We start from the raw sequence: 24,895 nt of genomic DNA, 5'->3' as shown, positions 1-24,895 counted from the left end.
ATTATATTAAAATTTAACGTATTTGTCACGTGATTATTTTGTATTTAATCCAAGTTTTTATTATTGTAATTACATGCATTGAAATTTTTTGGACATCAGTTTGGGATTACTCACGGACGACTTAACCACTCATGCGTTCATCTCCCGTAGTTGCATAACTCGTCCCCAACTACTATCATGGAGGAAGCGCGGACCAATTCGTAGGCATGGCCAGTAAAACTCCTCCTTCTCCGCTGCTCCTGCACTAAGCGAAAGGTGCCACTACCAGTTAAGCTACAACTCAATGTTTTATATGAATTGAGATTGTTAAGAATTACTATTAGAATGGATGGTTTACAACAATGGCTTGACATAAGCCAAGGTTGCAAAATTCGCTATTCGATCGGAACTTTGGAAGGAGTAATCAGTAATTCGAAGATTATTCGGGGACTAATTGGATTGTACCTTTTATACATTTAAAAACTAAATTTCAAAAATATATGTGTAAATATAGACTAAAACCTTAATCATAAACATAAACTTTAACTTAATTGTCTAAAATCGTTAATTTTGTTCAAAAACTTTATAATTTCTGTTTAAATTCATATTAAAATGTTGATCAATTTTGACTTTAATCGAATCTGATAAATAAATGCTATTTTGACCCATCAACTGACGTTGAACGATTAACTAAACGGATTTTGAAGAATCAAGACGATCTGTTTTTTGAAATGAATAATCGAGGATTAATTAGGAGTAACCGAGGTTTTTTACAACAATGCCTTTAGCTATAGATATTAATTGTTGAGTAGATGAAGTTAAGTGTAATATATACAGCTTTATTTATATAATAAATTTAAGTAGTGTAATGCATTTGTTGAAATAGTATAATTTCTAGCTTAGTTTTGTGTTTATTTAATGTAAGGACTAATTTGTAATATTCCTAGCATTTACAAATGTTCTTGTAATTGTGGTTAAGCTGGAGGGGCTAAAGAGTACTTATTGATAGTTGGAGGGTAGATATTTCAAGTAGCTGAGCATGGGTTTTCTGGACTCACGAGTAAAGATTAGAAGAGCTCTTTCTGTATTTATGCGTAAACACCTTCCATTGTTGACCTCCAAACAAAAAATGATACTTATCATCATCCAACTGTCCAATAGAGATCAATATTCTCGTGAGCTTCCTCTAAATCAAAACATAATCCAAGTGTGTTATGGAAAGGTCACTAATTCCCGTAGCATTAAATTGATTTCACGTTCGCAACTCGAACACTAATGGAATCTCACTTAATTCATATATATTTACCATTTCGTTTATGTATGTGGAGGCGTGAAGCGAGCCACCCGAATTCAAAACCCAAGATTCGTCAAGAAACTCCTCATGGCAAAATAAAGTGTCCTCAATCACCACCGTTGTGTTCTCACTCGCCTTTAAACCCGGGCACTATGATCTAAAGTGACCAACATGATGACAATTCTAACACACAACGTTTCTAACCTGTGACGATTCCCTTATAGATCTTGTCATTCTTCTTCTTCTACCCTTACCTTTGCCTTATGCACTCAAATGAGAACCCCGATGTTCCAGCCGAATCCTTCCTCCTGATTCCTACATTGAGCGTTAAATCTCGAATCCCTTCAAAGATAAACTTAGTAGTTCCAGATGAACCACTAACTGTTGTAATTGTGTCTGACCAATTCTCAGGTAACGGAGACAAAAGAAATAAAGCTTATAACTCATCCTCAAACTTAATCCCAATTGATTTCAACCGAATCAAAATCATGTTAAACTCGTTGATATAATCTGCTGCCGAAAACCCTTCCTTCATCCCCGCGTTAACTAACTACCTAATCAAGAATACTTTATTCAAAGCTGAGGTTTCTCGTCATGTTAGATAAATTAGACAACACATATTCGGTCGTGGTTTTCCCCACGATGTTGTAGGCGATGTTCTTGGCCAGAGAAAGCCAGACTATACTAAGTGCCTTCCTATCCAACAAATTTATGTCATCCTGCTTCATCTCATCCAGTTTAATACTAGTTAACAGTTGATATAAACCCTCTTGATAAAGTACATCTTCTATCCGCATCTTTCAGATGTCAAAATCTGAACCATCAAACTATAATCTAATGGACTCTTTTAACTTTCATTAGTTAAAACGAATATCGTCGTGTATGTTTTATATAATGTGAGGTATTATTGCTTTAATTCTAATAAAAAGTGACTATTGATATAATTTAGTGTAAAATGCGGAACCAACGGTATAATTTATTCTACTTTATATTATGATGAAAAACGATTTCTACTAATAATTAGTTGTTGTTATAATTCAGTAGGCTTATAACTACCTTTAGTGGTTTGATTCTTGATGTTATAATTCAGTAGGCTTATAACTACCTTTAGTGGTTTGATTCTTGATGTTATAATTCAGTAGGCTTATAATTACCTTTAGTGATTTGATTCTTGATTTAGAATACTAATAATGAAGTGTAAGAACAAAGATGATAATGGAGAGAAAGAAAGAAACACTTTGTAAGTGTGAGAAATGGTGCAAGTTTAATGCTTGCATTCATGAGTATTTATAGCCTAAAATCTCAATATAAAAATACATACTTTGTGTACCAAAATTGACTATATGTATACACCAAAATTGACTATCCATATCTATATTATTATTATTATTATAACACTCCCCCTTGGATAGCAATTTTATTTTGTTGAAGATCAACTATAAATTAGTGCCTCGTTAAAAACCTTGCTAAAGAAAACCTAGTGGGAAAAAACTTTAGCTAAGGGAAAAAGAGTGCAGCATGGAGTTGACTCCCCCTCAAGTAGACATCGCTTCAGCTGTTACATCTTTTGAACATGTCTCATGCCAATGTTATGAACGTGTGTTCTGAAAATAGCAGTTGGAAGTGCTTTCGTGAAAAGATCAGCAGAGTTTTTGCTAGATTGCACATATCTCATTTCAATCTGGTTGTCCTTAATGAGATTTTGAGTGTATGAGAAGAATCTAGGTGGTATGTGTTTTGTTCGGTCACTTTTGATATACCCTTCTTTCATCTGTGCTATGCAAGCTGCATTATCTTCATAGATAGTTGTTGGACTTTTATCGCGTTCTAGTCCACAAGAATCAGTAATGAGTTGTGTCATTGATCTCAACCAAAAACATTCTCGAGTAGCTTCATGTAATGCAATCACTTCGGCATGATTTGACGATGTAGCAACAAGTGTTTGTTTTTGAGAACGCCATGATATTGCAGTACCTCCATTTAGGAATACATATCCAGTTTGAGATTTAGCTTTATGTGGATCAGATAAATAACCTGCATCTGCATAACCAACCAAATCTTGTTTTGATTCGTTAGAATAAAATAATCCTAAATCAGTAGTTCCTCGAAGGTATCGAAATATGTGTTTGATCCCATTCCAGTGTCTTTTGGTAGGAGCATAGCTGAACCTTGCCAACAAATTAACTGCAAAAGAAATGTCAGGTCTTGTACAATTTGTAAGATACATAAGAGCTCCAATTGCACTAAGATATGGTACTTCTGGTCCAAGAATGTCTTCTTGATCTTCACATGGACGAAATGGATCAGCTTCAACATTGAGTGATCTAACAACCATAGGAGTACTTAATGGTTTTGCCTTGTCCATATTGAAACGTTTCAAAATCTTTTCAGTATATGTTGTTTGATGTACAAGTAAACCATTAGGCATATGCTCAATTTGTAAACCAAGGCAATACTTGGTTTTTCCGAGATCTTTCATTTCAAATTCTTTCTTTAGAAGTTGAATGGCTTCATGGATCTCTTTATTTGTACCTATGATGTTAAGATCATCAACATAAACAGCTATGATCACATATCCGGATGTTGTTTTCTTAATGAAAACACAAGGGCAAGTAAGATTATTTGTATACCCTTTGCTTATCAAGTAATCACTTAATCGGTTATACCACATACGTCCCGATTGTTTTAACCCATATAAAGATCTTTGTAATTTAATCGAATACATTTCTTTGGGTTTTGCATTTGATGCTTCTGGTACCTTAAATCCTTCAGGTATCTTCATATATATATCACTATCAAGTGATCCATATAGATAAGCAGTCACAACATCCATGAGATGCATTTCTAAATTTTTAGAAACTGCCAGACTGATTAAGTACCTAAAAGTAATTGCATCCATAACAGGAGAATAAGTTTCTTCATAATCAATTCCCGGTCTTTGAGAAAAACCTTGAGCTACAAGTCTAGCTTTATACCTTGTAACTTCATTTTTCTCATTTCTTTTTCGGACAAAAATCCATCTGTATCCTACAGGTTTCACATCTTTAGGAGTGAGAATGATGGATCCGAAAACTTTTCTTTTATTGAGTGATTCTAATTCAGCTCGTATTGCTTCTTTCCATTGAGCCCAATCATGTCTATTTTGACATTCAACCATAGATGTTGGTTCTGGATCATCATCATTATTCATGATGTCATATGCAACATTAAATGAAAATTTCTCATCAAGATTTTTCATTTCATTTCGGTTCCATAATATTTTTGAATATGCATAATTGATTGCAATTTCTGTATTGACATCATCAATCTCCTCTGCAGTAGGAGTACTGATTTGTGGTTCTTCTTGAACACTTTCTTTTACTTCATTATCAGCTGATTTTCTTTTTCGAGGATTTTTATCCTTTGAACCGATTGGTCTTCCACGTTTCTGACGTGGCAAAGATTCATGAGTGACGTTATTGCCAGCTTTTGGAATTTCAATTCGAGCTGGAGTATTTACTGCTGGTATATATGATTTTGTCACCGTTTTTGTATCTGTAAATGCATCAGGCAATTGATTTGCAAGTTCTTGTATATGCATTATCTTTTGAACTTCTGTCTCGCATTCTTTTGTGCGAGGATCAAGATACTTTAATTGAGGTTCACACCATGAAACATCATTTTCTTTATTTTTCATTTCTCCCCCTAATCTAGGGAACAATGTTTCATTAAAATGACAATCAGCAAAACGTGCTGTAAAAACGTCACCTGTCATAGGTTCAATATACCTTAATATTGAAGATGTTTCATATCCAACATATATTCCCAACCTCCTTTGAGGACCCATTTTTGTACGTTGTGGTGTCGCAATTGGAACATACACTGCACAACCAAATGTTCTAAGATGGGAAATATTTGGCTCTTGACCAAAAGCAAGTTGTAGGGGGGAATATTTATGACTTGCACTTGGTCTGATGCGAATCAATGCAGCAGCATGTAAAATTGCATGACCCCATATAGATACAGGGAGTTTTGTTCTCATTATCAATGGTCTAGCGATTAACTGTAAACGTTTAATCAATGACTCGGCTAAACCATTTTGTGTATGCACATGAGCAACAGAATGTTCAACAACAATTCCTATAGACATGCAATAGTCATTAAATGCTTGAGATGTAAATTCACCAGCATTATCAAGTCTCACCCTTTTAATGGTGTAATCAGGAAAATGAGCTCTCAATTTAATAATTTGGGCAAGAAATTTTGCAAATGCCACATTACGGCTTGATAACAGACAAACATGAGACCATCTGCTAGATGCGTCTATTAGAACCATGAAATATCTAAATGGTCCACATGGTGGATGAATTGGTCCACATATATCACCTTGAATTCTTTCAAGAAACATTGGTGATTCTTTCTCAACCTTAAGTGGTGAGGGTCTAGTTATCAATTTTCCAAGAGAGCAAGATGTACATGGAACCATTGTATCATGATGGATTTTTCTATCCTTTAGTGGATGTCCATGAGTACATTCAATAATCCTTTTCATCATTGTTGATCCTGGATGGCCTAATCTGTTATGCCATAAACTGAATACACCAGGATCAATATATTTTTCGTTAACTACCATATGTATTTCTGGTACATTTATATGTGTATAATGTAATCCAGAACTAAGTCTTGGCAGTTTTTCAACCACATGACTCTTGTCAGTGATACTTAAATATTTCTCATTTTCTGTTGTCACTGACTGATAATCATACCCGTTAAGGTATATGTCGGAGAAACTCAATAAATTTCTGCTTGACTTGGGAGAAAATAAGGCATCATTTATTAAAAATTTTGTACCATTTGGTAGTATGAAATTTGCCTTTCCTATCCCTTTTATCAAGTTAGCAGGTCCTGATATTGTATGTATAGTTCCTTCCGTTGGTTTTAGATCAATAAAATATTTCTCGGATTTAAGTATAGTGTGTGTAGTTCCACTGTCTGCTATACAGAGATCTCCACCACTTGATTGATGTTGTATTCCAGCAAAATTCATATTGAACTTCATATATAAGAAATAAATAGTGAGTACATTAATATTACACAATATTTTAAACGCAAATAGATAGTACTGAAACATTTAGCAAACATAATGACAAAGACAGACGATATTAAATCGTTTATTTTTCAAAAAAGACACACAACTTAAACATTCAAGAAATCTTCATATAAATCAGATGGTTTCTCAGTGACTGTTGGATCAATATTATCCACAAAATTTACTTCCTTTTCTTTACCTTTCAGCGAATCCTGATACATCTTAACAAGATGTTTAGATGTTCGGCAAGTATTAGCCCAGTGGCCCATTCTACCACATCTGTAGCAAGATTCTTCAGAATTTTTAGAAGAATTTTCTTCAACATCTTGTTTAATGGGCTTGTTTTGTGGTTGATATTTATATTTTCGTGGATTACTATTTCTTTGACCACCACGGCCACGACCACGACCACGTCCACGCCCATTACCATTACCATAAGGATGGTTTCTACCATAGTTATGGCTTTTGGCATGATGATGGTGATGGTTATTATAACCACGACCTTGCCCGCGTCCTTGTCCCTGTTTATAATTATTTGCAGTATTTGCTTCAGGGATTGCAAGTGTACCAGTAGGACGGGATTGCTGATTTTTCATTAATAGCTCATCATTTTGCTCTGCAACTAAGAGATATGAATTAAGTTCAGGATATGTTTTGAACTTTAGCATTCTCAAATTTCTTTGCACTGTGATGTTTGCAGCATTCATTGTGGAGAAAGTTTTCTCCATCATGTCTGCATCACTAATTTCATGTCCACAGAATTTAAGTTGTGAACATGTATTATACAGAGCTGAGCTGTATTCATTTACTTTCTTAAAGTCTTGGAACCTTAATGTTCTCCATTGTTCCATTGCAGCTGGAAGTAAAATTTCTCTTTGATTATTGAATCTGCTTTTGAGACCTTCCCATAAAACATGAGGATCTTCTACAGTCACATAATTATTTTGTAAGCATTCATCAATATGTTGATGAATAAAGCAACATGCCGTAGCTTGTTCTTTTTCAGAACAAGTGTTGTTTTCATTTATGGTTTCAAGAATGCCCATTGATTTAAGATGCATTTTTACTTTTATAACCCATGACATGTAGTTGTTTCCAGTTGATTCTAAAGGAGTAAATTTAAGCTTTTCCAGATTCGACATTTTCTATTATCAAAAATTAAAACAAACATCATGATAAATTAGAGTCAATTTATATTCATAAGTATATAAACATTAAACATAAATTTAATATAACATAAATGATAAGTAGGTGACAGTGTCGACCATGTGTAAGCAATCATAAATAAATGTTATATAACAAAAATATAAATATTAGTAAACATAAATGAAAATTTGGCGACAGTGTCGACCATATATTTTTTCAGGTGGTATAACCGACCTATATCATTCTGGTGGTATAACCGACCATATATCATTTTGGTGGTATAACCGACCATATATCATTTTGGTGGTATAACCGACCATATATCATTTTGGTGGCAGAGCCAACCATATTTAGTATTAAGATTATCGTGCTGATAACGTGTTATAATTCAGTAGGCTTATAACTACCTTTAGTGGTTTGATTCTTGATGTTATAATTCAGTAGGCTTATAACTACCTTTAGTGGTTTGATTCTTGATGTTATAATTCAGTAGGCTTATAACTACCTTTAGTGATTTGATTCTTGATTTAGAATACTAATAATGAAGTGTAAGAACAAAGATGATAATGGAGAGAAAGAAAGAAACACTTTGTAAGTGTGAGAAATGGTGCAAGTTTAATGCTTGCATTCATGAGTATTTATAGCCTAAAATCTCAATATAAAAATACATACTTTGTGTACCAAAATTGACTATATGTATACACCAAAATTGACTATCCATATCTATATTATTATTATTATTATAACAGTTGTTTTAATTTATTCAATTTAGACAAGATACCCTCAACCCTTTATTTATATGTCCAAAACAGCTGATGATATCTAAAACAAAAGGTAGTTGTATATATAAATTACAGTATCTTGTTTCATTTTCATAAGTACTCATACTCATATACTGTAATGTTAATTCTCAAAAAAGCATTTTTAAGTATATACTGTAGTTCAGTATATTATACAGTAAAACGTAAGGATTTATTGTTACTTTACTCAATAAAATCAACAACAGTACTAAAAAATCAACAGTCCTAAGTAGCACACTACCTTCTATCAAACCATAAATAGTCTTTCACACGTTACATTCTCCACATCTAACTTTTAAACACTACTCATTACTCCGTACTTTTTATTTCACTAAATTTCGTACGAAATCACAACCACTCATCCTATCTCTTGACTCAAATCTAACCGTTCATTCTCTTGCAGTACCTTCAACAACTGGGCCCCTTTTCTCCTCCCTCTTACACTACAATCACCTTGCATTGCCAACATCACTACACGCGCCACCTCTTCCTGCGGTGCAAACCCCACCGCATCACCACCACCACCACCACCGTAAATCACGGCCAATATTCCAATTGCATTTTCTCTTCCCCTAGTTGTTTCCATCCTTCTCATCACCTCCACCATCATTGGGCCCACAAGCGCATGAGCCCGAAGCTCTGCCGCCCCTTCCGCTACCGTACATAAAAGCTCCAACGCCGCCAACGCCCGCTCCGCCACCGCACTACCGTCCAAATCCACCAATGCCTCCACAACTTTCCCCACCGCCCCTTCTTCGACCGCCACGTGACGATTACACTCACCTAAACTAAGCGCCAACAATACTTTTGTCGCCGGTTTCGCCAATTCTTTATCCTTCAAACAACCCAACACCCCTCGCATCACTGCCGGTGGACACGACACTAACACGCCGTCATCTGCTGTGGTACGTGAGTTATTCTCCGACACGCCCAAACCCATTCTCATCTCCTCTGGCATGCACGAACGCATTCCGCCATCATCCACAGCGGCGCGTGAATTGTTTACTAAGGCGCGTGAGTTAACTAAAGAATGTTGTAGCATGTAAATAGCTTTCAATTTTTCAGAATAATCGCCAGTACTGAACTGGAGCTCTGCCACGTGGAAAAGCTCTTGTAAATCGGATATAATGACCGGTGGCGGCGGTGGTAGCGGTGGTGGCAATGGTGATTGGTGGTGTAAATGTGTGGTTTCCGGTGATGGGTTTGACTGGAAATTGTTGGATGTAATTGGTGTGTGTGAGAATCTCCATTGAGTAAAGCTTTGTGAAGTATTCGAAGATGATGATGTTTCGGATTGCAAATTCGATTGCGGTTGCGGCGGCGGCGGTGACGGCGGAGGGAGGGCGGTTGGGGTGGGATTGGTGGGGCTAAGTACAGATTGAGTGCAATAACGAAAGAAACCACAAGAAAATAGTGAACGTGGTGGTGGTTTAAGTTTAGGGTGGTTTGATGATTTCATATTGTGTTAGAGAGATTATGGTGATGAAGTGTGTGTGTGAAAAATGGGATGAAAGTGATGGTGCATGGTGATTGTAGGAAGGTGGTTGTAATGGCAGGGAAGCACATGCGTACGTCAACAAATTTTGCAGTGGGCAGAGGTGCATTATGAGTTATAAATTATATAGAAAAAGATTCACATGAAGTTATTTTTGTACAATCTAGCAAATGTACAACGTCCTTAATTATCGAATTTAGTTACTATATATATATATATATATATATATATATATATATATATATATATATATATATATATATATATATATATATATATATATATATATATATATAGTGAAAGGATCCTAGAGAACTAGAGTATGTAGAGAACCCATAGAACTCATAGATTGAACTTCAATCTATGTGGAAATTGAGCTTCAATATTGGAAAAAAAAATACAATCTGGAAAAAAAAACTGCAAAAAAAAACAGCGAATCTGCACAGAAAAAAAAGTGAATCTGTAAAAAAAACTGCAAAAAAACGTCAATCTGCACGCAGATTGACTCAATCTGCGCAAAAAAAAGTCAAATCTGCACAGAAAAAAGTCGATCTGCAAAAAAAAAAAACGCAGATTGACTCAATCTGCATAAAAAAAAACTGAAAAAAAGTCGATCTGTAAAAAAAAAAAAAAAAAAAAAACTGGAAAAAATCGTCAATCTGCACGCAGATTGACTGAATCTGCAAAAAAAAAATTCTGAACAGAAAAAAAAAATCTGCAAAAAAAAAAAAATATATGTGAATCTGCACGCAGATTTAATGAATCTGCACGAGTTCCATGAGTTCTCTACTACCATGAGTTCTCCATGGATCCTCACCATATATATATATATATATATATATATATATATATATATATATATATATATATATATATATATATATATATATATATATATATATATATATATATATATATATATATATATATATATACGGAGTAATGTTATAATTTACATTTACATAATCTATATATGTAAATCTATATCTATAGGTATATATTAAATTATAATTAATAATTAATTCAAAATAATAAGAAAATGACACCTAAGCAAAATTTTTTTTGATATATATATATATATATATATATATATATATATATATATATATATATATATATATATATATAGGCAGGATCAATGGGGAAGTAACCAATCGGGGGGAAGTGGGGGGAAGCAAAAGTTTTTTTTTTCGTTTTTTTTTGAATTTTTTTTCGGCATCAAGATCACACGAAAATATGAACATTTAGAAGAGACACTTCGTGATGAATGTTATTATTTAGGCGGAAAAACGATCGACAAAAATAACATTCAAGATAATATTGTTCGTGAAGAATATGAACGTTTTTTTTCCATGTTTTGTGAAGTAAAATTTAGCCCGATTTAGAGTTTAGGGTTTAGGGTTTATGGTTTGGTGTTTTGGGTTTATTCCATAAACCCAAAACACCAAACCCTAAATCCTAAACCCTAAACTCTAAACCGTTCGTGTTAAAAACTCTATTTAAATCCTAAATCTAAACCCTAAACCCTAAATTTCTAAACCCTGATATCTAAACCCTATAAACCCTAATATCTAAACCCTAATATCTAAACCCCAATAGCTAAAACCTCAAAATACGCTCGAAAAACACGATAATTGTTATATATTACTTCTTCGAGCGTTTTCCCGCCAAAATAAAAACTTTTATCACAAAGTGTCTCTACTAAATGTTCATATTTTCATCTCATCTATAATGTTCGTGAACAAAGTTTTTTCAAAAAAAGAAAAAAAAAGTTTTTGCTTCCCCCCGCTTCCTCCCGAATGGTTACTTCCCTCTTGATCCTACCACTATATATATATATATATATATATATATATATATATATATATATATATATATATATATATATATATATATATATATATATATATATATATATATATATACTAGATTTTTTTGAGTCCGTGCGATGCACGAGGGATATAATATAACCGATTATAAATGAATTTTTATTAAATTATTATCAACAAATGATATAATTTTTTTAATCACCAAATAAATTTATTTAAATTTTTCGAACAAATATTTTTTATAAATTGTTCGATTATTCTATGATTAATGATTATAGCTACTTCATTAATTGGAGCAACAATTGATAGTTATTTTTAAAAATGTTGATGCAAACATTTAGTAGTTATGATATGTAATGAATAGTTGATGAATCTCATAAAAATGAAACATAGCTCTAATTTTTAACAAAAATAACATTAAACATACATTATAGTTAATAGATGTCATAAAAATAAAAAATATTAAAAACAATTTCTAAACTTAAGTCTATAAGTGTTGCAACACTTCTTTGAATACAACATTTTTGGTTGTGTTAGATATTTGATTATCCTTGTCTAGAACTAATTATCTTTATTCCTTGCCGATTGGTTACTCGAGAAAGTGAAACGTATAGTTGTCCATGACTAAAGACCGGTTTTGGAAGAAATATACCGACATGCTCCAGTGATTGTCCTTGACTTTTATTTATGATCATTGTAAAGCACATCGACAACAAATATTGTCTTCTTTGGAATCTGAAAGGTATTCTCTTGTCCGTATGAACGATTAGCATACGTGATATAGCTGTTATCTTTCCCACGTTTGAATCGGTTAAAATTTTGGCTTTGATAATTCTTTCCCCTAATTCAAGAACTTGTAACCGTGTACCGTTACACAGACCTCCTGATTGATCAACATTTCGACGTAACATAACTGGTACACCAACTTTCAGCCTTAGATTGTGCTTTGGTAATCTACCAACTTCAATACTATTTAGGAAATCAGTATTGTATAGTTCAAAATTAAAGTCAGTGTCTCTTTGCGACGCACATATACTATCTGAGCTCAAATAGGACCTTTCTTCACCTTCCAAACAATGCATCATTCTATCATTAATGATGTCCATAACTTCATGAGTTGGAGCAAGAATAGCACGTTGTTGATAATATTGTGGATTGGCAAGATTAAGAAGATATTCTGGATAGATAGTTGAGATCATAGAACCGATTGGATCAACAGAATCTGTTATCATAAGATCTTGTGGAATCTTAATATCAAAAACTCCATCTTCAGATTCACCGACATTACCATTGCCTATGTCTAGTATCCATTCAGCAAACTTTCTAGTATCGGCATCAGTTGAAGACGTTGAAAGACCGCCTAATCTCATGTTAACTGTAAGTTTCAAAAGAGTAACATAATCTCACAAATAGGAGGAATTGAGTGATGCAGCCACTATATCATGTCTTATACCCTTTTGAATCACAGCTAATATTCGTCGAAAATCACCACCAAACACAACAAGTTTACCCCCAAATAGAGTATCCATGCTATGAGGATTGAGTTGAGCATATATTACGCATAGACCGATCCAATTCTTCAACACACATCTTATTCACTATCGGGGCCTCATCCCAAATAATAAGTTTTGCCCTCCTAATGAGCTCATCCAAATTGCTGTCCAGCTTAATAGTACAAAAGGACTCATCTGTCGGTTGAAGTGGTATTCTAAAATGTGAATGAGCTGTCCGACCTCCAAATAACAATAAAGCTGCAATCCCACTTGACGCAACATTTAAAACAATTTCTCCTTTATCGCGTAATGCAGCTGTTAGTGTTTTCCAGAGAAATGTTTTTCCAATACCACCATAACCGTACAAAAAGAACACATCTCCTGTGCCTTCATCAACAGCTTTTATTATCTGATCATATGCATCCTTTGTTCGGTTGTTAACTTGGTAATGAAATCTGAATGTTCAACTTCAAGTGTACTTTTGTCGTAGGAGAGCTCATCTGTGACGATCGCTCCAAATCCATATGGACGAACACGTCATTCATCGATTTCATTGCGAGGTATTTGACCTCTATATGATACGTTTTGTAAACATTGCATTCTTTTGAAAAGACACACCATAAATGAATATTTAAATCAAAGGTTTTCGACATCTGTTGATTTCTACATATAGACAATCACTGTAAATAATAGTTTACAATAGTACTTCCGTTGACAATGCAGTCAAAATAAGATACATGGTGATGATTTGGTGAATGCAACGTTTCCTTAAAAAATATGCCATGTAAGACTCCACGCACATAGCTTGTCTAACATATAAGCAAACAGCGGAAGACTTCTAGGGAACCTGAGAATAAACATTCTAACAAGTGTCAACACAAAGGTTGGTGAGTTCATAGTTTTAGTGTTTCGCATAATCTGTATATAAAAGTGGATCACAAGATTTCAGTTGTTTCATCCAGAAACGTTTATCAAAATATTCTACGAAATTGAGCACCCTGGTAGCTAAACTTTAACGTTATAATAAGTACCCCTGTTTTAACATACATGCAACCAACATGTACAATACACGCAAACCAACGTGTACTAAACTCAAATAGCATACGTCTGTTTTATAGTTCAGGCTAGAGTTTCTATACCTGGAACAGACGGGGATGTCAAGCCCTATGGATCCATATACAACTACTCGCGCCCACCAGTTCTTATAACCGGCAGTTACTAGTTACCAAAGCTAAGAGATTTTCGGTTCAAACTCGATGTAGAATTTAGTATATACTTGTATCCATTGCGTTTAAAATAAAGTGCATGTATGCTCAGCCCAAAAATATAGATTGCAAAAGCAATTAAAAAGGGAGCAAATGAAACTCACGTTAGCAGCATATAAAGTCGTTCACCAAAATGTGACCGAAACTCGGATTATCAAATAACCGTAGATCTCAACCTAGAAAACATATGTTGGTCAATAAATGTCTATCAAGCTAGGTCAGGTCATAGTGTATCACAATCATAATGCTCGAGATCGACATACAAAAGTTATCCAAAGTCGTTTCAAAAAGTCAATTTTGACAATAGTTCAACAAAACGAGACGTGCCTTATATTATGATTCATTTACTCGATTGGTAATATTCAAAAATTCAATTTATCAATCTTACAAACAAGTTGTTTAAATATTAATTGCAGATTCATAAGCAATTCCAATTAACGTCAATTGTAATTCAGTTGATCATATCTTTTAATCCGTTCATCGAAACTATTTGATATCTAAATGAAAAGTTATTGATTTTTCGCCAGCTTTCCAAAAACATGTATATCATATACCTTTTACAAGTAATATATGTATTTAATTCGTGATTCATTATAAACTGTTTAGCGATAAAATTTAGCATACAAGTATGTATAAATATATATACTCGAGCACTAGACATGGTTACACAATTATTATATAAAAGATAAAATATGAGTGCTTACGTATCAATATTGAGATTCAATATTACAGAAAAGTACGTAGCCGCAACAGAGATGATAAACACTAGGTTTGATTTGTCAATAATACCCACGTACATTACCCATAACTTCCATAGCTATAACCCATAATTTCCCTAGCTCTATCCCGCTTGAAAACCCATTTTTGAAAGTGACATGCTCATGACCTCGTCGTAATATTTTATGTATAATACTAATTAATAATATTACTACTAATAATATTAAGATTAATAATAATATTAATCTTAATAATAATAATAATAATAATAATAATAATAATAATAATAATAATAATAATAATAATAATAATAATAATAAATATAAATATAAATATAATAGAGAAAGAGATCGATATAGATGGATAATTGAATAAGAAAAACTGAAATGTTCGATATTTAAAGGACCTGGCTCACCTAACCTGCCCATGCGATCGCATGGGTCTGAAGGCTTATGGCCATGCGATCGCATGGCCTTCAGTTACAGCTCACAAGCCTTTTTGTCCTACGCTTGTCGACATATTTTTATATTAATATAATATATATAATATATTTAATTTATATAATTAATTATATATTATATTATATTCACGTGTACAGTTGATTTGTAATTTTTGTTCCGATGACTCGTACGTTATCACCCGCATCATGTCCCGGTTCCGGTTTCTCAAACGCATTTTCGTACGCTTAGAAAATTAGCACTTTACGTTTCGTGACTCGTACCTTTGTCAATAATTAGACTTAATCATTGATAAACTATGTCACTCGAAGTGTAGCTTTAATTAATTAATTGTTTTGGTTATTTGCTTCTATAAATCATCATCTCGTAGTATATACATATACATATATACATTTTCATTTTGAAATAGTGTTTACTGTAGCAAAGTTACTATAGCAAAGTTTTATTACTGTAGCAAATAGTGATTTTCAAAAACACTGTAGTTTTTCGGGTACTGTAGCAATTCAAAAATACTGTAGCAAATTAGTGTTTTACTGGTTCATCTTAAACGTTTTAGTTAACTTATCTAAATATCAATCGAATCAATAATTGAATGTTACTATTGTGACGCCCCGTACTAAATCATCATGTACGGACCATCAACAACAGGATCATTACAAGGTTAAGTACTATATGCGTTTTCAAAACAGAGTTTGTATTCATTAATAAAAGTGACGTCATAACATACGTCAATTGTTTTACAAATCAAAGTATGCTTCACAGAGTAGAAGCATTAAATAAGTGTACGTGACCATAATGGTCGTTATATAACATAAATTCGTAAGCAAAAGTTTGAATGCAACATAAGTAGTCATGCGATAACAACTCTAGGCAGCGGGTTCTACAGCACGACTAGTAAGATAGCGGAAGCGACTTCAAGCACCTGAGAAAATACATGCTTAAAAAGGTCAACACAAAGGTTGGTGAGCTATAGTTTAAGTATAACAGTAATGTAAGTAGGCCACGAGATTTCAGTGCTACAACGAGCGTTTCAAAAGTATGTAAAAGTATATGCTTAACCGTGGGCACCCGGTAACTAACTTAACGTTTAATGTACCCCCTTAAAGTGCACTTGGCAAGTGCGTATAACCTCGAAGTATTAAACACTCGTTAAATGCTAGCGCTACTAGCCCGAGTGGGGATGTCAAACCCTATGGATCCATATCTAAGATTCGCGTTCATGGTTCAAAAACCAATGATTAAACGTTACCGAGCTAAAGGGAATGTTTCTGCCGTTATATAACCCACACATATATAAAGTTTAAGTACTCGTGCCTAGTATGTAAAACATAAAATCCGCATGTATTCTCAGTTCCCAAAATAAGTTAAAGTAAAAAGGGAATGCTATAACTCACAATGATTAGTAGTAATGGTAAGGTAGTAGTCGGAAAGTGGTGTGCAAGTAACGGTCCAAACGTCCTCAACCTAAGTCAAATAGCACTAAGTCAATAAGTCGTCTCAAAAGGTTTACAAGTACGTAATTAAGGTCATAAGGGTCATCATCAATCATCATTAAACAAAAGGTAACAAGTAAGACTCGTTTATGAAAGTCGTTTAAAACAAAGGCTGACTTCGGTCAGTCACCACGGCCTCTACCCTTACTGAATTAAGGTGAGACCAGTGGTCATGGCTCCGTCTATGAGTCCCTTAAGTGTGGTAAAATTTACAGAAGCAAACTCGTCTTGGTTTGACCGTGGCGACGGTCTAAGTGCGAGTAGGTCAGAAATTTCTGCACAACGTTAAAGGACATGGTAACGATCGGAGGGCCATAAATCCTAAACCGTAACTCGGATTAAGACGAGTCCTATATGAAAAGTTATCTACTCGAAAAGTTATATCTAAAAATCAAGGTTAGAACAGCCCAGGTCTACTGGTCTGTTCCAGAAGCATCAGGTCAGTAGGTTTTGGACAGAACAGTGGGTTTTGGAGAGTTCCGGTTGTCTCGGTGCTTGATGTTCATCACGGTTCTCATCCTTGATGCGTATAGCTTCAAGTGTACAACTCGTTGATGTGTTAACATCATTTTGACCAAGGTTTGTCCATCATAACTCAAGTGCAAGTGTTGTAAGTGTTTGATGAACCAAGGTTACATGTAAGTTTATGAACAAGTTCATGAACACTAAGAAAGATCACAACCAAGTGTTGGATCCATGATACTTGCACCAAAGTGTAAGCTCTTGTTGGTTTCATGTCCTTGTTCAAATGTGTAGTAAGCAACTAACAATAAGAAATAAAGAAAATGAATGATAAGCCTAAACCAACCATGAAGGTGGTATTCTAGTAACATACAACAAACAAGAACACAAGTAACAATTATAAAGATTATAAACTTTAAATCTTTTGAAACAAAATAAAGTAGAAAACTAACTAAATAAGAAAATGGTTCATAGTTGCTCATACTTTTAAAGATTCAACCCAAGTTGATCTTTAAGTGAAGTAACTTTAAAGTTACTTCAAGAACTACAAGTAATGAGTTTATACAACTATGAACTTTAATCTTTTGAAACAAAATATGTAGAACATAACTAGATAGATTATGTTCTTGGATGTTCTTGATAAATACAAGATATAAATGAAGAATCAAACTAAAGAGTTGATTCTTGAAACATGTAAAGAAAGACAAGTAAGTAAGTAAGTAAACAACTTAGTAATCTACAAGTAATTAAACTACAACAAGATTAAGTAACAAACAACAAAAGATGATGATGATTTGCATGTATGTAAAAGGTTTTAAGAAGAAAAGAAGAAGAGAAAAAGTCTTCAAGATTACTTACAAGAACAAAGAACTTTGAGAGAGAAAAAGAGAAAGATAATTGTAAGTAAAGTGTGTGTGTTTTGAGAGAAGACTTCAAGTGAGTATGTAGTGTAAAAAAAAAATCAAATCACCACTATATGGCTCAAAGGGTTCGGCATTCAGCAGAAAAAAACAAGGGGATGGGTTGGTTCATTGGTTACTAGCTTGTAAAGATGACAAAAGTTGGGTAAAAGAGGTGTTTACATGGGGATCAAGTGTTAACAAGATTCTAAATGGATGTAACTAACTAGTTACACTTAAGTTTGATACTTGCAAGTCTTAATGGGCTAATTAAGTCCAACTAATAAGTAGGGTGGGCTCTCATAAGTCCATGTACATGTATAAAGCCCAAGTTGTATGCAAGTAACAAGTAAGTCCACTAAATGTCCAACTTAAGCCCAAGTAACTAACTAATAGCTTTAGTTAATTAAAATGATTAATAAAATTAATCATGAATGTAAATAATATCTTAAAATATTATTCGTGCAAGTTCCGGGTGTCACAAAGACGTTTCGGGCATTTAAAGTTCAAGTACGGGCAATTAAAGCAACATGTAAATGTAATAACATACATTCTTTTAATCAAGCGTATTAATAATAATAATTATTAATAAATAACGTTGGAAAAACCAGGGTCGTTACATTACCCACCTGTTAAAGAAAATTTCGTCCCGAAATTTAAGCTGAAGTAGATGGAGGAGTCGGGAAAAGATGAGGATATCATCTATGAAGACGATAACAAACTTATCCAAGTAAGGCTTGCAGACACGATTCATGAGATCCATGAACACGGCAGGTGCATTTGTCAAACCGAATGGCATCACGAGGAACTCATAATGACCATAACGGGTCCTGAATGCAGTTTTCATCACGTCACTTTCCTTCACCCTCAGCTGGTGATATCCGGATCGCAAATCGATCTTTGAATAAACGCTCGATCCTTGTAGTTGATCAAAAAGATCATCAATTCGTGGGAGAGGATATCGATTCTTGATAGTCAATTTGTTGAGTTCACGGTAGTCGATACACATACGGAAGGATCCATCCTTCTTCTTTACAAACAACACAGGTGCGCCCCAAGGTGAGAAGCTTGGTTGGATAAACCCTCGATCTAATAGCTCTTGTAGTTGACTCTGTAATTCTTGCATCTCGGAAGGTGCGAGTCTATAAGGTGCGCGAGCTACAGGTGCAGCTCCTGGCACTAAGTCAATCTGAAACTCTACTGCTCTCTGCGGCGGTAATCCAGGCAATTCCTCTGGGAAGACATCAGAAAATTCGTTCACAATTCGAACGTCGTTCACGTTCTTCATCTCAGTTTCTACCGCTTTCACATGTGCTAGGACAGCAAAGCGTCCCTTCTTCATAATCTTTTGCGCTTTCACGCAACTAATGAGGTTCAACTTCAAGGTACATCTCTCTCCATAGATAACCAGTGGTTCGCCATCTCCTTGTGGTATGCGAAGTGCTTTATCTCCACAGATAACATCGGCCTTTATCTTGCTCAACCAATCCATACCGACGATCGCGTCAAAACTTCCCAGTTTGATAGGTATCAAATCAATTTCGAAATCTGCACCAGCTATGTTGATAATAGCTCCACGACTAATATGGTCAACCTTTTCAAGTTTTCCATTGGCGACCTCGACAAGCATACTTTCCTTCAAAGGAACTAACGACCAATCTAACTTATCACAAAAATGTCTACACACATAGCTCCTATCGGCACCAGTATCAAATAGGACAGAAGCTAAAAGATTGTTGATCTTGAATATACCTGTCACCAAGTCGGGGTTGTCGCGAGCGTCCCTTGCATTAACATTGAAGGCTCTAGCACGTGGTGGTCCGCCATCCTTACGCTTGTTAGGACACTCGTTTCTGAAATGGCCCGTCTTTCCACATTCATAACACTTCTTAGGCCCATTGTTGTTGTGGTTTGGCTTCACATTCAAAGTGGTAACCTTGCAATCCTTGCCAACATGTCCAGATCGTTGGCACTTCTCACAGATAACATTGCAATACCCAGTGTGGTGCTTGTAGCACCTATTGCATTGTGGTAAGGTTCCCTTGTAGTTCGGATTGGTGCGGTTGTTGTTGTTGGGGTTGGTGTTGTTGTTGTGCATGTTGTTGTTTTGCCTAAACCCTTCATGTCGCTTTGCCGGGTTTTGATCATAGTTCCTACCCCTGTTGTTGTTGTGGTTGTTGTCCCATTTCCTCTTTTCACCACTAACAGTTTCGAACTTAGCCTTCTTCGGCTCGTCAAGGATGATTTGATTCAAGAGAGTATGCGCCATGCGCATTGCTTCGGGAACGCTTGGCGGTTTGGATGAGGTAACATTACCCTTGATGGACTTAGGAAGTCCCGAGAAGTATTTCTCCAAACGCTTAAATTCGGGGGTGACCATGGTTGGACACATAAGAGCCAATTCCAAAAACCTACGGTTGTAGCTGTTAAGGTCGTTCCCTACGGTCTTCAATTGCATAAATTCGATTTCCATCTTTTGAATCTCGGTTCTCGGACAGTATTCCTAGATCATAGCACATTTAAATTCTTCCCAAGGCGTAGCATACGCCTCATCAATTCCTTTCGCTTGGGCCATGGTATTCCACCATGTGAGCGCGCCATCAGACAGCGTGCAAGATGCAAATTTCGTTTTGTTAGCCTCAGAACAATTGCTAACCCTGAATACCGATTCCAACTTTTCGAACCATCTGGTGAGACCGACGGGTCCCTCAGTGCCACTGAAGTAGTGTGGCTTGCAGTTTTGAAATTCCTTGTAAGTACACCCATCTCGGACGACAGGTGGATTGACAGGCGGTGGTGGTGGAACTTGGGGTTGTCTTTCAGCTAGTGCAGCAGCGACTCGCTCGTTAATCATTTCCTCAATTTGTGCCGCGGTGGGGATAGATCTCCCGTTGGCCATGATGTTCTATACAAACATTTTGACTCAAGTCAAAATCCATTATGCAAATAATAATAATATAGTATATAACAACCAACATGAAAACAGCACAACACATGTTGATTAAGTAATGCAAGCATATATAAGTACCACAAAACCATGATATGATAACGTAAATAGAACACTTGCGCACAAAGTAACAACACAAATTCCATTCATTAATGATAATAAGTTCATACATTACAATAAGTTCGTACATTACATAAGTGAAATATGAAATTACAAAAAGAGATTACAATACAGAATCTAGTACAAAGTCCTACGGCGATGGTGGGTACAAGATGTCCAAAACATGAGCCAACTGCTCCTCGAGCTCAGTAACTCGAGTCTGGAGAATCTCAATCTCCCGCCTCATTTCCTCATTAGAGGAAGGTGATGGGGCAGGTGGTGCTGGCGGTGCAGGTGGAGCCGGTGGTGCTGAAGTGGATGGTCCGGCTCTGGGTGGAGACGGTAATATCTGTGGATCGGCGGGGTACGGCACCAGCCGTTTACGTGCAGTGATCCTACGACGCCGACCATAAGCGTCAGTGACAGTACGACCAGGAATTATGCCAGCGAAGCGATACCGCTTCTTCGGCGGGGTAGAAGGTGCCTGAATCGGTCGGTCAGCGGGATCCTCCTCATCACTGGAGTCGTCAGATGAGGTGTCGTCTGAGGAAGCATCGGTGGAAGAACCGTCGTCTGAATCATGCGGTGGTGGCGCGGGTGGCTCAACATATCCGAAAGCAGCCAACATCTGTCGGTGTCGGCCTGGCGTAATCACGGCTAAGCGGCCGTCGGCAGTGCGTCGGCAAGGTGTGCGCCAGTGATTACGGAAGGGACCTTCCCCGAACTCCGCGGGGATCTCCATGCCACCAATGCGAGCCAGTTGCCTCAGGGGTCTGGAAGAAGACGCCGGGATAGGCACACTAGAGCTAGCTCCAGAACTAGAGGCGCCGGGGTCGCCAGTGGGTGTCGGGGCCGGAATGTCAGCAGCAGCAGCAGCAGCAACAGGTGCAGCAGTGGGAGGAACAACGGGGACTGAGCCGCTCGGGATGTCAGTAGGTGGAACGTCCGACATCTGAACAAGGAAAAATAAATTTTCCATGTCAGTATGTCATAAAGCAAGCAAATAATAGGCCAACAGTTTAAATCATGTATAACAATAAGTAGCATGGCAATATCAGTAATCGTACGAAACTAGCATGCAATCGAAAGCAAGTAATAGCATGCAGTAGTGAAATCACGTAGTAGCATACGGCATATAGCAGTAACAGTAAGCAGCAGCATGCAGTAAGTTCAGCGGAAACAAGTAAACTAACAAGTTGTAGATTAGCCCTATTAGTGAATCCTACTCGGGTCGGTCTTAGACTCACTAATGCATCCTAATTCCCTACAACCTGGCTCTGATACCAAATGTGACGCCCCGTACTAAATCATCATGTACGGACCATCAACAACAGGATCATTACAAGGTTAAGTACTATATGCGTTTTCAAAACAGAGTTTGTATTCATTAATAAAAGTGACGTCATAACATACGTCAATTGTTTTACAAATCAAAGTATGCTTCACAGAGTAGAAGCATTAAATAAGTGTACGTGACCATAATGGTCGTTATATAACATAAATTCGTAAGCAAAAGTTTGAATGCAACATAAGTAGTCATGCGATAACAACTCTAGGCAGCGGGTTCTACAGCACGACTAGTAAGATAGCGGAAGCGACTTCAAGCACCTGAGAAAATACATGCTTAAAAAGGTCAACACAAAGGTTGGTGAGCTATAGTTTAAGTATAACAGTAATGTAAGTAGGCCACGAGATTTCAGTGCTACAACGAGCGTTTCAAAAGTATGTAAAAGTATATGCTTAAGCGTGGGCACCCGGTAACTAACTTAACGTTTAATGTACCCCCTTAAAGTGCACTTGGCAAGTGCGTATAACCTCGAAGTATTAAACACTCGTTAAATGCTAGCGCTACTAGCCCGAGTGGGGATGTCAAACCCTATGGATCCATATCTAAGATTCGCGTTCATGGTTCAAAAACCAATGATTAAACGTTACCGAGCTAAAGGGAATGTTTCTGCCGTTATATAACCCACACATATATAAAGTTTAAGTACTCGTGCCTAGTATGTAAAACATAAAATCCGCATGTATTCTCAGTTCCCAAAATAAGTTAAAGTAAAAAGGGAATGCTATAACTCACAATGATTAGTAGTAATGGTAAGGTAGTAGTCGGAAAGTGGTGTGCAAGTAACGGTCCAAACGTCCTCAACCTAAGTCAAATAGCACTAAGTCAATAAGTCGTCTCAAAAGGTTTACAAGTACGTAATTAAGGTCATAAGGGTCATCATCAATCATCATTAAACAAAAGGTAACAAGTAAGACTCGTTTATGAAAGTCGTTTAAAACAAAGGCTGACTTCGGTCAGTCACCACGGCCTCTACCCTTACTGAATTAAGGTGAGACCAGTGGTCATGGCTCCGTCTATGAGTCCCTTAAGTGTGGTAAAATTTACAGAAGCAAACTCGTCTTGGTTTGACCGTGGCGACGGTCTAAGTGCGAGTAGGTCAGAAATTTCTGCACAACGTTAAAGGACATGGTAACGATCGGAGGGCCATAAATCCTAAACCGTAACTCGGATTAAGACGAGTCCTATATGAAAAGTTATCTACTCGAAAAGTTCTATCTAAAAATCAAGGTTAGAACAGCCCAGGTCTACTGGTCTGTTCCAGAAGCATCAGGTCAGTAGGTTTTGGACAGAACAGTGGGTTTTGGAGAGTTCCGGTTGTCTCGGTGCTTGATATTCATCACGGTTCTCATCCTTGATGCGTATAGCTTCAAGTGTACAACTCGTTGATGTGTTAACATCATTTTGACCAAGGTTTGTCCATCATAACTCAAGTGCAAGTGTTGTAAGTGTTTGATGAACCAAGGTTACATGTAAGTTTATGAACAAGTTCATGAACACTAAGAAAGATCACAACCAAGTGTTGGATCCATGATACTTGCACCAAAGTGTAAGCTCTTGTTGGTTTCATGTCCTTGTTCAAATGTGTAGTAAGCAACTAACAATAAGAAATAAAGAAAATGAATGATAAGCCTAAACCAACCATGAAGGTGGTATTCTAGTAACATACAACAAACAAGAACACAAGTAACAATTATAAAGATTATAAACTTTAAATCTTTTGAAACAAAATAAAGTAGAAAACTAACTAAATAAGAAAATGGTTCATAGTTGCTCATACTTTTAAAGATTCAACCCAAGTTGATCTTTAAGTGAAGTAACTTTAAAGTTACTTCAAGAACTACAAGTAATGAGTTTATACAACTATGAACTTTAATCTTTTGAAACAAAATATGTAGAACATAACTAGATAGATTATGTTCTTGGATGTTCTTGATAAATACAAGATATAAATGAAGAATCAAACTAAAGAGTTGATTCTTTAAACATGTAAAGAAAGACAAGTAAGTAAGTAAGTAAACAACTTAGTAATCTACAAGTAATTAAACTACAACAAGATTAAGTAACAAACAACAAAAGATGATGATGATTTGCATGTATGTAAAA

At 35.8% G+C, this 24,895-nt stretch overlaps 2 protein-coding genes across 2 annotated transcripts; both read right to left on the bottom strand.

Moving 5' to 3' along the window:
* Positions 1-8,445: 8,445 nt before the first annotated feature.
* Positions 8,446-9,746, bottom strand: LOC139876053 (uncharacterized). The gene has a single exon (XM_071863351.1). It carries the CDS (start codon positions 9,744-9,746, stop codon positions 8,646-8,648), a length of 1,101 nt encoding a protein of 366 aa, XP_071719452.1. The 3' UTR covers positions 8,446-8,645.
* A 2,410-nt stretch (positions 9,747-12,156) lies between these two features.
* LOC139876052 (uncharacterized) lies at positions 12,157-13,628 on the bottom strand. Its single transcript, XM_071863350.1, has 3 exons — positions 13,584-13,628; positions 13,171-13,513; positions 12,157-12,986 (listed from the first exon to the last, which is right to left on the bottom strand). The coding sequence occupies exons 1-3, from the start codon at positions 13,626-13,628 to the stop codon at positions 12,157-12,159; spliced, it is 1,218 nt and encodes a 405-aa protein (XP_071719451.1).
* Positions 13,629-24,895: the final 11,267 nt, after the last annotated feature.

This window comes from Rutidosis leptorrhynchoides, chromosome 11 (assembly GCF_046630445.1).
Source record: "Rutidosis leptorrhynchoides isolate AG116_Rl617_1_P2 chromosome 11, CSIRO_AGI_Rlap_v1, whole genome shotgun sequence".
Lineage (NCBI taxonomy): Eukaryota > Viridiplantae > Streptophyta > Magnoliopsida > Asterales > Asteraceae > Rutidosis > Rutidosis leptorrhynchoides.
The sequence above is the reverse complement of the archived record's forward strand: the minus strand, read 5'-3'. Positions and strand labels throughout refer to the sequence as shown.